General features: G+C 37.0%; 1 protein-coding gene across 1 annotated transcript; it reads left to right on the forward strand.

Moving 5' to 3' along the window:
* The first annotated feature begins 5,780 nt into the window (after window positions 1–5,780).
* On the forward strand, window positions 5,781–11,368 carry LOC120356624 (mediator of RNA polymerase II transcription subunit 1-like). The gene is made up of 3 exons (XM_039445579.1): window positions 5,781–5,829; window positions 7,193–7,373; window positions 11,358–11,368. Exons 1-3 carry the CDS (start codon window positions 5,821–5,823, stop codon window positions 11,366–11,368), a joined length of 201 nt encoding a protein of 66 aa, XP_039301513.1. The 5' UTR covers window positions 5,781–5,820.
* The last annotated feature ends 2,257 nt before the right edge of the window (window positions 11,369–13,625 follow it).

Below are 13,625 nucleotides of genomic sequence, written 5' to 3' on the forward strand. Positions count from 1 at the left end.
GACAGAAATTGCCGTTTTCACTCTTACTGTCGGCCAACACTGAGAATTGTCCTCCGATCGGCTGAGAATCAGCGATGGCCAACAATCGTTAAGTGTGAAAAAACCCAATGATGAAGCACCGTCCAACACCCGTTGAACATCGCGCACAGCTGAACCTCAATGCTCTCCCGTCAAAGACTGGCTGGCAGGCTGTGACCACAGGTCGAGCAGTTCCCACTCCAAACTCTGCCTCACCTTGTATAAGGCTAGACTCTAGATATAGTCCGGGCGCAAATGTCATTCAGTGGTCATTTTTGGGTAACAGCCGTGGAAGATGTCTCAATTTCTTCATTAGGTCTAGCATAATAAGGATCGTGATGATGATGAGTCGAAATCACTGGCAAACACCTCGGAAACAAGATGGCCGCCAAAATTTCAGGGTTTTGCTATATCACTTGTATTTCAAAAACAATTCAAGATATTCAACCGTTTTTTCAGACAAGAATATTTTTAAAATGACCGTCCTCTACAATTTTTTAAATAAAATTTTCCTCTAAAACGCATATTTTTTTAGTTAGGCCTACAAGCTTCAAAAGCCAAAAAAAACTTTTTTTCTAAATGTTTTCAAATTTTATTCCATTATAACTTTTTTGTGCAAGAAATACAGAGAAATTTTAAATCTATGTAATTTAGAGCATTTTTCAACTTTGGAACAATATATCTTCATGCGCTGTACGTCAAAAAATGAGTTCTGCAGCGCCCTCCAAAGAAAGCCCTACATGATTTATGGTGCGTTTTTCCATACGCATGAGGTAACAAGCTAGAAATATAAAATCGATTTTTTCATGGCTACTTCAAGACAGAGACTTGCAAATGATCTCAATTTCTTCGTTACAACAAACCGAATAAGAATATTGATGATGGAAACAACGAAAATATCCGACATCATTGAAAAATTCAAGAAAAACTTTTATATCGCTTGCTATTCAGTTATTGTGAGAGATATCGGATTGGTTTTATCAAGAAAGTGTTTAGAATCAACCAAACTATGATGATCGAGAGAATCGTCTCATTTCGACCACTCTTTTCATGATTTATCAGCTTAAAAAACTTGAAACATACATTTTTCGGGTACAATATTTCACTTTCCACCTTGTAAATGTATTCGCAGTAGACATACACTAGTGTTATTGGTACAGTGTTTCAGAATATTTCCATAACTTTAAAATGATATCTGGTTGAGGCTGTAAGTCCATATTCCACGGCTGGAGCGTCATCGGAAAAAGAGAGAAATGTATTGTTTACAGCGGAAAAAAACGCTTTTTCCACCAAATGCCAATCCCAACAATTAGAAAACCATGTAACTCATGACTCCTTGAAGGTACAGACTTGGAAATAGTATCGATCTCTTTGTAATGATGTGTAGAAAGAGATTATCCATGATGACAATCTCAATTATCCATGATGATAATCTCAAAATTATTTTGGAACTCCTGAAACCTAAAAACGCGTCAATTACATCTTGAGCACATACAGGACTCCTGGTGAATTCAGAATCTATGGCAGGCATGTGAGTAAACTGAATAGGTTCACTGTCATTTGGTATAACATTCACAATCTTCTCAACTGACTCAAGAAAATAATTGTTGAAGTCATCTGCTGTGACAAATGAGTTATTGGTCTCTTTTGATGATGGTCTTATTCTGTTTATAAGAGTCCAGGCAGCTTTTATTTTATTACTAGACTCCATAATGAGTTTTGCGTTTGCTTCCAATTTTGTTTCTTTAATTTTATTGCGATACCAATGTCTAAGATTCTTCAATACAATGTTTAGAGTAGGGTTTGTTTTACACATTCACTTACCAACAGAGCTCTCTTAGTTCTTCAAGTTCTGGAGTGAACCAATCGCAACCTGGACGGGTCTATGCTCTATGATACACAATATGTCAACATTCTGTGATTTACATAAAATTTCAAGTTAATTCAATTTGTTTCTTAAACACTGCACATTTATGGAGCATATATTCAATTGGAATTTATTATTACTATTTCTAGACGACTCTAAATAATTAGGGCTTGACTCATTTACATGCATATCAAAACTTAGATCACTCCTAGGGGCGCCAGGTCGAATCCTAAAAAAGGCTGACTCAAATCAGACAGTGATTGCTGACCTCCAGAAACATTCAGACAATCCCTTCCATCCCAAATAGCCAAACTAAAGCATAGTTAGCTACTAAACTTGTGGAAACAGAGTTCAAATGATTGATGAACGAAGTTAAATACATAACCAATCGCAATTTAAATGCATTTATAGACAATAAATTGCTAATAAATTCATGAAGTGTCCGTGAAATCTCTTGATTTAATAAATATTTAATAAATTTTTTGATTTAAAATAGGTTACCTTGTTTTCATTGTGATTAATGCATATTTTTAACTATTGATTTAGTAGAATGATGAATTCTAAAGAAAAAATGTTATGTCACTCGATAGCCTACTAAAAATTGTTGGAGATATTTGAGAAAAAACATGCGGAAAGTTCAAAATTTTTATATCAATTTTTATTTTAAAATGTTTTATGGCTAAAATAGGTATAAAAATGGTGCAATCTTATGTAAAATTTACGAGGAATTCAAAGTAATAAATTCTGTCTTGGGAGTATCCCACAATCAAATAGTAAATCGACTCCACCGCCTGCGACACCGAGGTGAAGTGAACCCCATCATCAGCCGATCAACGTTGAAAAGGGAGGTAATAGATCGTATAGACAACGTTAGAATTAAACTCGGTACTCGAAATATTTACTATTTTGGTCCAGCACTTCGCTACATAACCTATAGTATTTATCAGAGACCTGGTTCGCATGGATTTGCCATTCTATCTGTTGTTTCATGCGGTCTAATTCTTTCCAAATTACGGCACAAGTATTGGATTCTGGATATATTGGTCATCACTTGGAGAAAAGGTTCACTCCAAAGGTTCTATCTCTGTCTGATCATAGTGACAACAGGATTTATTTTCAGCAGATTCAAGTTGCACTGTATTTTACTATTAAAGTGAATTTAATTCCACTCACTATATTATAGCCACCTACCACTTAAGTTAGAAATTCAGGTCCCTTACTTCGGCTACCCTTGTAGACCGACAAACCCTCTGTTGTGCAATTAACTTTTTCAATCTGTCCCATCCATATATTAGTCATTCTGCTTCGATACATCGATTTAAGTGATATCGACAACTCGATTAAACGAATATCAACCATCTAACCTACAAATATCCATCATGGAATCATAACCTCAAATATTACAACGTTTAATTATTTTATTTAATCAGACTATTCTAATCATAAATTACTTATTCATTTTGCGTCCTCTCTTTCTACGAACAAAACAGTGGGCATTAAACGTTGAGAAATATTGCCCATGGTTTATGATTGTAGTTTTGGTTTAATTGTTGAAAGTTTATAATTATCAATTTTAGTGCATGTCATGCCCCTCCCAGGAGCAGAACTTGACAAAATATAGTTTAATTAAGGCAGAATATCGGTAACACCGTTCTCCCATCTTATTCACTGTCATTATAACGTGGACCTCACTATAGTAGTTCTGTGAAAAGTAGACCTCTCGCAGTTATAAACAGAGTAAATGCGGAAAAGTTGCACAAAAGCCTGTTGAATTTTAATCTCGATTAAATTTCAGGAGAACCAAGATTTTTTCTGAAAGAAGGCTTATCGGATTGGTTCTCGTGGCATTTAATCGGGATTTGAAATTAACAGACTTTTGTGCCCGGGTGTAAGGCCGGTTACAGAGCTCGACCGACCGTCAGTGCGTACGTCAGTCGCGCTTGTCTCTTCCATAGATGTTCCATGTATCCGTACAGAGCAGGACTGACGGCACGCATGCGCACGGTCAGGACCATGCTTCTAAGACCATCGGTCGAGCTCGTGCGCATCTGTTCCATCGGTCGACTGACGCGCTATTGAAACAAATAGAAGCTTTCAGAGCTGTACTGATCATAGCCCGATCGCAACATAACCAATGTGCTGACACCTCTGCCCGACAATCAGCTGATATTGAATTGAATAGCATAATGAATGAATTCAATTAATAGTGTCATATTTGAATTCAGAGTTTTTCTGTACAATTCGTCAATCATTTATAATTTTTTTATTGTAAAAATCATATATTATTAATATAATCTACATTTATTTAATCCGTAGCTTAAAGTGAATGCAAGTATTCCCAATGGTGATACAAACTCGAAAAACTCATCAAATTATTGATGGACATTCTGAGGTAGTTAAAAATGTATTTCCACCCAAGAAATGATGTATATAATGGTACTAAATTCCCTTTGAAATGTTTCTTTGGGCGACCATCGGGTGAACTTGATATCTACGTCTTTTAATCTTTCGTTTACGAAGATAATAAGCTGCAATTAAACAATCTGTAAAGGCGTCCATTTTGTGAGTCAGAAAAACTGATGTATGGTCAGGATGGTGCATTCGCACTGACGGTCGGTCGAGCTCTAAATGTGTAGAACTGATTCATCGATGCGTACGGTCAGGATGGTACATACGCACTGACGGTCGGTCGAGCTCTGTAACCGGCCCAAGTCTTGGTCTGTAGATGTTTTGGACTGTTGTGTTAAGACTGTTGGACTTCTTTGTCCTTAAGTTGATTGTGAATTATAAATGAAGTTTATCATGAAGAAGTTTTGGACTGTAGTCTGTTTATTTATTCTCAAGTTGATTGTGAATGATAAATAAATAAATAAATAAGACTTGACTTTTTCCTCCACCTACTGTCTAAAGTACTTACTTTACTCCCTGAAACATGATACTAAAGTGTCACTTTTCGCTCTCGGTACTAAAAACAGAAAAACTCCCTAGGAAGTAAAAGTGATTTCATTTAAATAACATGAAAAGCATCTCTATTTTAAAAACGTACATTTGGAATAGGACAGAAGGTCTAAGCTCAGATGAGGAAGCATATAGAGTAGTCATTAAACCAACTAAATTCAATACCTCAACCAGACATCTGATCGATTTTATAAAATTTATGTTGTATGCTGAAATTATTATTACAAACTTCATATCACTATACTAAAAAAATGTATATATTTTTCTTTTATTTCATGTTATTTAAAATATCAGCCAACGAATATTATTATTAACTAATCAAATTTGAAACGGGAACTTCATCATAGCTGTAGTTTTGGCTGTCATTGTTGTTACAACTTTAGCGACAGATAGTGCTGTCGGAGGAGAACTGTGATTACAAGCCAGCTGTTTCTGTTTACTTTTTAGATTATGTTGTAACACATGGTTTGGTCACATACGTTTTTAAAAAATATTATTAGCAGTTTTTATAAAAATGTAGGTGGAGGAAAAATGTTGTGTATATCACGAGTGAAAAATGTTTTTTTCTCCCTCGGGGAGAAAAAAGCACTTTTCACTCTAGATATACAAATAACTATTAAATTATTGTTGACTATTTTTTTGTAATGTTTTGTGTACTTTTCTTTCAGCCCATCACCGTCGTACACCCCTCTAACGGCCGCTAACAGCGCCAACCTCCCAGCCTGCTTTGCACTGAGACTCTCGCAACGATGCCGTCTGCCTCCCTGCTCGACCAAATCAGACGCGTCATCACGCAGGAGGAGATGTGGGAGGAGGAGGAGTCGGAGGAGGAAAGTGGAACCAGTGTGCTGTGCAGTTGGTGGGCAGTCAGCAGCCCATGTTGGCACTACTTAGCTAAGGGAGGAGGAGGTGGTGGTGGAGGAGGAGGAGGAGGAGGAGGAGGAGGAAAGGAGGTGACCCCGGTTGAGAATCGTGGAATGTTTGTGGTGAGTGAGCCTTGTTGTTCAGCGCCGTTACCATAGAGAAAAAATAGCATAATGGACCGAGCGAAGTGAGGTCTAAGATTCAAGTCGACGGTTTGGCATTTCTCTTAATGTTTAAATGTTTATATGTTGCGCATTTACGGCGAAACGCGGTAATAGATTTTCATGAAATTTGACAGCTATGTTCCTTTTTTATTTGCGCGTCGACGTATATACAAGTTTTTGGAAATTTTGCATTTCAAGGATGATATATAAGGAAAAGGAGCCTACTTCATACGCCAATATAGAGTAAAAATCAGACTATAGAATTATTCATCATAAATCAGCTGACAAGTTCTGTGTACAGTAATTGTTCCAGTTCCAATGGTAAATTGTTCCATCACGTGACTAGTGCAAAATGTTCCCATGGAACGCCATTTCAAAATCGTTGTATCGTTTCCATCAGTTGACACAGATGTGTGGAGAAGCCAGTCTATTGCTGTATATAATAATAATAATATCGAGTGACCTGGCAGGCTCAGGTCTGGTGTCAGAGTTTTCAGGTCGCAACTGATCAATTTCAGGGCCTCTGACATGACCTAACGACTGCTTTTTAGGCAGCCGGGACCGACGGCTTAACGTGTCCATCCGAAACACGGATGTAGTTTACTATTGTATGTAGTTTACATATAGTCTATTGCTGTATTTCCATAAGGTCTATAGTTTCAATGGGCTCGTTCTGTGTACATGGAATGTGGTAAATTGTCCGATTCACAATTTACCAAGTAAAAAGCTCCGCGTTCCATGGGAGGAATTTTGACAGATTCTGTTCCAGAAACCTGTTCCAGCTCCAAAATCCTGCCCCACAGTCGAAGTGTGGTAAATTGTCCGACCTGGTACAGTTCCAACTATCTGAGCTCTCATTGGTCGATCATTGTAGTCTGCTTGCTACTCTGCGCATGTGCTGATAGTTTCTTTCTTTACCATAGAATACATAACCAACAATATGATGTTTGATAACCATTCATTAAATGAATTTTTCTCTATAGAAAATTTGAGAGTAATGGAATAAATGAAATGCACACTTTTCTAGACGGTTTAGTTTGTAAAACAGCCTTTCTTCATTCACGCAGCTAGTAAACGACACATTTTGGTGTAAATCGACTTCATAAGTGCGCGTCAAAAGCTTGAACCAACGATTTTGAAATGGCGTTCCATGGGAACATTTTGCACTAGTCACAATTTGAACAATTTACGATTGGAACTGGAACAATTTACTGTACACAGAACGTACACAATCAGGTACTTGTGGATGAGAATACTGCGTGAGGTCTACTGTTCACAGAACTACTAGTTTCTACAGCTGTTCATTTTTGATGTTTTGCAGACACTGCCTGACCATACCCATTGCTACTTCATGACTGAGAACCGGCAGTTGGAGGGGGTTCTAGTGACCAGTATACCGTTCAGCCATCCTTCACATGTGCCCAAGGTCATCGCTCTGCTAAGACAACAGGCTCTATTCAATACACTTATAACCAGCTGTATTCGACCTAATGCTAAGCATGGTGAGTGCGGATGTCACCTAAATTAGTTGTTCTATTATTATTACTGTAGTTGTTCTATAATGAGATCCACGTTATAAAATTAGTTCGTTGATCGCATTTCTATAATGAGGTGCACGTTACAGATGGAATTAAATAGAGAATGCATTTATTCAAATGCTAATTAATATATAATTATATTTACGAAAATCGTAAATAAATCTGTAAATCACCCCGAAGACTTCTGCTACTGCAGACATTGACAACAGGGTTAACAGCTAAAATAGAAATTCGATGAGAACTACTATATCCAAAAATTATTTGCCAGCCCGGGAATCGAACCCGGTACCTCTCCCAATTGCCGGTCAGGAATGCTTACCCTTACACCAAACTGACAATCTCTGGATAGCAGCGCTCATTTTATACGAAGCCATAGCGGCCAACCAGTTTACAGATGGAATTAAATAGAGAATGCATTTATTCAAATGCTAAATAATCGTTAATAATAATTATATATTAATTAGCATTTTAATAATGCATTCTCTATTTAATTCCATCTGTAAACTGGTTGCCGCTATGGCTTCGTATAAAATGAGCGCTGCTAACCAGAGATTGTCAGTTTGGTGTAAGGGTAAGCATTCCTGACTAGCAATTGGAGGTACTCGCTTTGCTCTGTTGCCAGGCCATCTTTCAACAATGTAAAATTAATAATTAATTAACGAAATATTCGATCTTAATTATGAAATTATAAAAAATAATTATGATATCTCGTTTGATAAAATAAAATTGATTATAATAAAACGAGAATGAACAGTTAATATTACATCAATAAACTGTATCAACTACCGTCTAGAGAAGGCATTGAAACAGAGACGTTCGGCAACGTTGTTCTGCTATCTTTCTCCACTGCTATTATAACGTGGACCTCACTATATAAAATGCTAAGCATGGTGAGTAAGGAGTACACCTAAATTACAGTGAGGTCCACGTATAATGGCATAGTTGATTAACATTGGTGTTGCTATCCTTGTCTATCATTCCACAGAGCAGATAGCGAATGTATCAAATCGTAGAGTTGGTATCGAGTTGAGTTAATAATACAATAATTGTTATACAATTGTTGATTCATTTTATTATTCTTCCATTAATTATTTTTTATCTTACTGAGCTGTTTGTTTTGTTTCTCTTATTGATCTGATTGTGAATATTGTGAGTTTGAATAAATAAAATTTGAATTTGAAATAAATTTGATTTGAATTTGAATTGATTATTGTAAACGAGAATGAACAGTTAATATTACATCAATAACCTGTATCAGCTACCGTCTATAGAAGGCATTGAAAGACAGAGGATCGGCATCGTTTAACAAAATATTTTATCTTTATGAAAATTCATTATTGAATTATTGAGAAATATAATTTCTTGCCTAATAAAATATAATTGAAAATTTCAAACGAGAATGAACAGTTATTACATCAATAAGCCTGTATCAGCTACCGTCTATAGAAGGCATTGACAAGACATAGGATCGGCAACGTTGTTCCCCTATCTTTCTCCACTGTCATATAACACAGACCTCACTATACTCTGAAGATGTGTTGGCACAGAATACATACAGTATGGAAACTCGGCTAGTACCCTGACACAAAAATCCGCCATCTTGTTAGGAGCGCCGCATTGTAATAGCATAGAGAAACAATAGTGTAAGTATATCCCATTGTATAGGGCGTTTATGTCGCAACTTTTACTGTTATCCCAAGCCGATTACTGTCGATTATTGTTGATTTTTTTCTGTTTTTGACCGGTAAGAGTGTATTCTGAACGGCACAATATGAGAGACTACCAGCGTCATAAAGCTTCACAGAAAAGAGCTACGTGGACTATAAGCTTGGGATAACAGTAAAAGTTGCGACATAAACGCCTCTACCATGGGATATCTACTTCGCTACTGTTTCTCTATGGTGATAGTATTGATGGGAGGTTCGGATCACTTACTGATCCGGATCAATTGATCTCGTTCACTGTCGCGAACCAATCAAAAGACAGGATTTCAACTTGCTAACAAGATGAGGCAGTCACGTGACTTGTCCAGTATTTGTGCCATTTAAAAAGCATTGTCTGGATGGGTCGATGTCAAACGAGGCAAACGACAGAAGAGTCCTGCGACAGTCGAGACCAGCGCCGGGAGAGGACTCCTGAAAAAGAGGCCTCAAATGTCGCCTGCGTTAGGCGACAGTAGAGGACTCTTCAATTTTCGTACACTCCCGACAGTCGAGGCCTACGACCGTAGAGGACTGTAAAAAAGTCCTCGACTGTCGTCGGTCTCGACTGTCGCGCCCCTGCTGACCCTGATAGGCTTTTGTTTGTTAGTTTCCATTCTGTATCTATTCCGATATCACCCTATTCCGGTTGTCGATTATTGTTGCTGTATTTATAGGTGTGTATCTATTGCACTGTGTAGGCCTACTTCTTACTCATTCTGTCTCTTCATTGGAAGGTATCAGTCCTCTGACATTCATTTGTTAGTTTTATCCTTCTTTGTAACATTTTTATTTCATTTTAGATCTTTTCATTTCTATATTTCGTTTTATGATAATTTTCTTGTATACAACTATTTTTTTCCTTCTCTTATATTTCCATAGTTTTTTTCTTTTAACAATATTGCAATTGTAAGTTATATTGCTCATTGTATTGTTTTGTATAATATACTTTCCTTGCCCTATACCACAGGTAAGGAAAGTATTACTTTCCGAAAAAAATTAAGGTACCCCAATTCTACATTTCTATACGTTTCAAGGTCCCCTGAGTCCAAAAAGTGGTTTTTTGGGTATTGGTCTTTATGTTGTGGTGTGTGTTGTGTGTGTGTGTGTGTGTGTGTGTTGTGTGTGGTGTGTGTGGTGTGTGTGTGTGTGTGTGCGTGTGTGGTGTGTGTGTGTGTATGAGTGTATGTGCGTCTGTGTATACGATATCTCATCTCCCATTAACGGAATGACTTGAAATTTGGAACTTAAGGTCCTTCCACTATAAGGATCCGACACGAACATTTCGATCAAATGCAATTCAAGATGGCGGCTAAAATGGCGAGAATGTTGTCAAAAACAGGTTTTTCGTGATTTTCTCGGAAACGGCTCCAACGATTTTGATCAAATCATACCTAAAATAGTCATCGATAAGCTCTATCAACTGCCACAAGTCCATATCTGTAAAAATTTCAGGAGCTTCGCCCCATCAATGCAGATAGATTCCCAATTATCAGGTTTCAGATGCAATTGAAACGAAAAAAATCAAGTGGAGTAGATTGAGCATGAAGTCTCTACAATTATTAATGTTCAGTAACATTTTCACCTAAAATTGAAATAAGCTTTAAATCGAGAAAATGTGATTATTCAATTGCAAATTATTGTTGATTCTATTAACATTCACTATGAAGAAATATAGACCTCATGTGTGTCTCCAGCGTTATTGCCCTGTCACCAGCTGGCTCAAATCTTTGAATAGTGGACTTGAGACGCGGGAACACTAGCGTCAGGTGATCAATTTTCATACGGCAGGAAAGTTGTGTGAGTGCCCACACCAGATTTTTTTCCTTCTCTTATATTTCTAGTGTTTTTCTTTTAAACATTTGCAATTGTAAGTTATATTGCTCATTGTATTTTCATTGTATAATAATCTTGTATTGTTGTATTTGTGAAGGAGACACATTAGGGGTAACCTGTTGACCTGTTGTCTCCATAAATAAATAAATAAAATAATATTCCGTGGTGTTGGTTTCAACACGATACTGCAGTCCTTTGGACAAGTCTAATAAATGTGGATGTGACAAAAATAGTACTTGTGCCTTTAAAAAGCATTGTTTGGATAGGCTTTTGTTTGTTGGTTCCATTCTGTATCTATTCTGTGGTGTTGGTTTCAACACGATACTGCAGTCCTTTGACAAATCTAACAAATGTGGATGTGACAGAAATAAAACTATGTGTTTTTTCAATTCTTTGAATTTATTTTGTTCAGTTGCCGACTGAGAGAAGACGATAATAATGGAGCTGACCCCTCTGTCGTGGTGCCAGATCTCGATCTCTCTGGAGCACCCTGTAGAGGAGAGTATGGCCACAGCTGAGTTGGACCTGAGCAATGTATCAGCTGTCAAGTGTAAGGTGTACACGTCTTCCAACGAAAACCATTCGCCCGACTATGCCACACGCGTGCTACAGAGGTTAATATATCTATCTTTATTAATTTCATTTTTTAACAATATTATTATTAAACGAAAATCCCAATTAAATGCTGTAGATCACCCCGAAGACTTCCGCTACTGCAAATATTTGACCGAACGTAGTGAGGTCTATGTTTTAACTTGGATTTTCGAATGAATGTAGGCTATGCATGTAATATTCCTTTTTAACTGCGCGTCGATGTATATACAAGTTTTTTTTGAAATTTTGCATTTTAAGGATATATGAAAAGAAAAGGAATTCCTCATACTCCGATATATCATCTACTCTGAAGATAGGATTAATCAGACCATAGAATTAATCATAATCAATCAGCTGACAAGTGGATTATTCATTGCATGTGTCTGGAGAAGCCATGTCTATTTCTATAAGGTTTATGGTTTCATATTTTGTTTTGTAGTCATAGTATTATGATGCGTGCCAATCAGTATCATCGATATTCTCACATTAAAAAACAAATTTAATAGGTGATTAAAAATTGATTTAGGGCCGTTTGCACAGAGCCAGTTTAAACTAAATTCATCTTGAACTGGATTAAATCTTATTTATCTCTTTCCTGTATAGGGCTACTTGTAATATAAATATAAGAAAATAAATAAAAATCTCAGTACCCTTTTTTAAAATATTTTATCACGACATGTTTCGGTCATTTATGCCATTATCAAGTGATATGAATTAAATAAATACTAATGGAAGATTCTTATTTTGATCATATGTTAGTGTTTATGTTTGGATTAAATCTATATCATTTGTTGAAAACTGCGTGAGGTCTACTGTTCACAGAACTACTAGTTATTATTAAACGAAAATCCCAGTTGAATGCTGTAAATCACCCCGAAGACTTCTGCTACTACTGCAAAATATTGACAACAGGGTAAACAGTTAGATGGAAATTCGATGAGCGCTACTAAACAAACATTATTCGTCAGCCCGGGAATCGAACCCAGTACCTTCTAATTAAAGGTCCTTACCCTTAGGCTCAACTAACACTTAGGCGACTGAGGTGGAGAAGAGACTGGACTCTAGTGGAGAGCATGTGTTCCAAATGGTGACGTCGCGGAGACTAGAATCGACTGGTCTGAGTGTCACCATTTCAAAACACATGCTCTCCACTAGAGTCCAGTCTCTTCTCCACCTGAGCGTCTAAGTGTGAGTTGAGTCCTACATTACACCAAACTACAATTTTGAATAGTAGCGCTCATCGAATTTCCAGCCCGCTGTTACCCTGTGTCCAATTTGCAGTAGCAGAAGTCTTCGGGGTGATTTATAGCATTTAATTGGAATTCTCGTTTAATATAATTATTCATTAGTTGCATTTGAAAAATGCAACTTCCATTTATTCCCATCTAGCTGTTTACCCTGTTGTCAATATTAGCAGTAGCTGAAGACTTCGGGGTGATTTATAGATTTATTGGGATTTTCGTTCAATATAATATTCATTAATTAGCATTGAAAAAATGCAATTTCCAATCTATTTCCATCTGTAGTCATGTATTGACAATCATAAATCATTATTATACAGGTATCCTGGCTCAGCAAGGGTCCAATTAAAAACATACTGAAAACTTGACCTACTGAAATCTTGAAGAATTAATAGGCCTATAACACCATCCTCGGTAAATTAAGACTCTTTATGCACAGTTTCAAGTTAATCAGTTGAGTGTTTCGGATGGACACGTTAAGCCGTCGGTCCCGGCTGCCTAAAAAGCAGTCGTTAGGTCATGTCAGAGGCCCTGAAATTGATCAGTTGCGACCTGAAAACACTGACACCAGACCTGAGCCAGCCAGGCCACTCCATATTATTATTATTATTATAGTTGAGTAGTTGAGACGTGATGATGCGTCGTTCGTGAATTTCCTATCCCCTACGTGTTTAAGCCAGTTCTTTCCTTTATTATAGTATAGATGTGTCTTGGACATGAGGAGATTGTATTTTACAACACAAAATTTTCCCCAGGGTAATGTCTGTCAGTGCCCTGTCTTTTCTTCTATAGAGGGTAGCTGATACTGGTTCTATATCTTCATCAGAGTTGAAAATTATCAGAAT

The sequence above is a fragment of the Nilaparvata lugens genome, unplaced genomic scaffold (assembly GCF_014356525.2).
Source record: "Nilaparvata lugens isolate BPH unplaced genomic scaffold, ASM1435652v1 scaffold7320, whole genome shotgun sequence".
NCBI classification, from domain to species: Eukaryota; Metazoa; Arthropoda; class Insecta; order Hemiptera; family Delphacidae; genus Nilaparvata; species Nilaparvata lugens.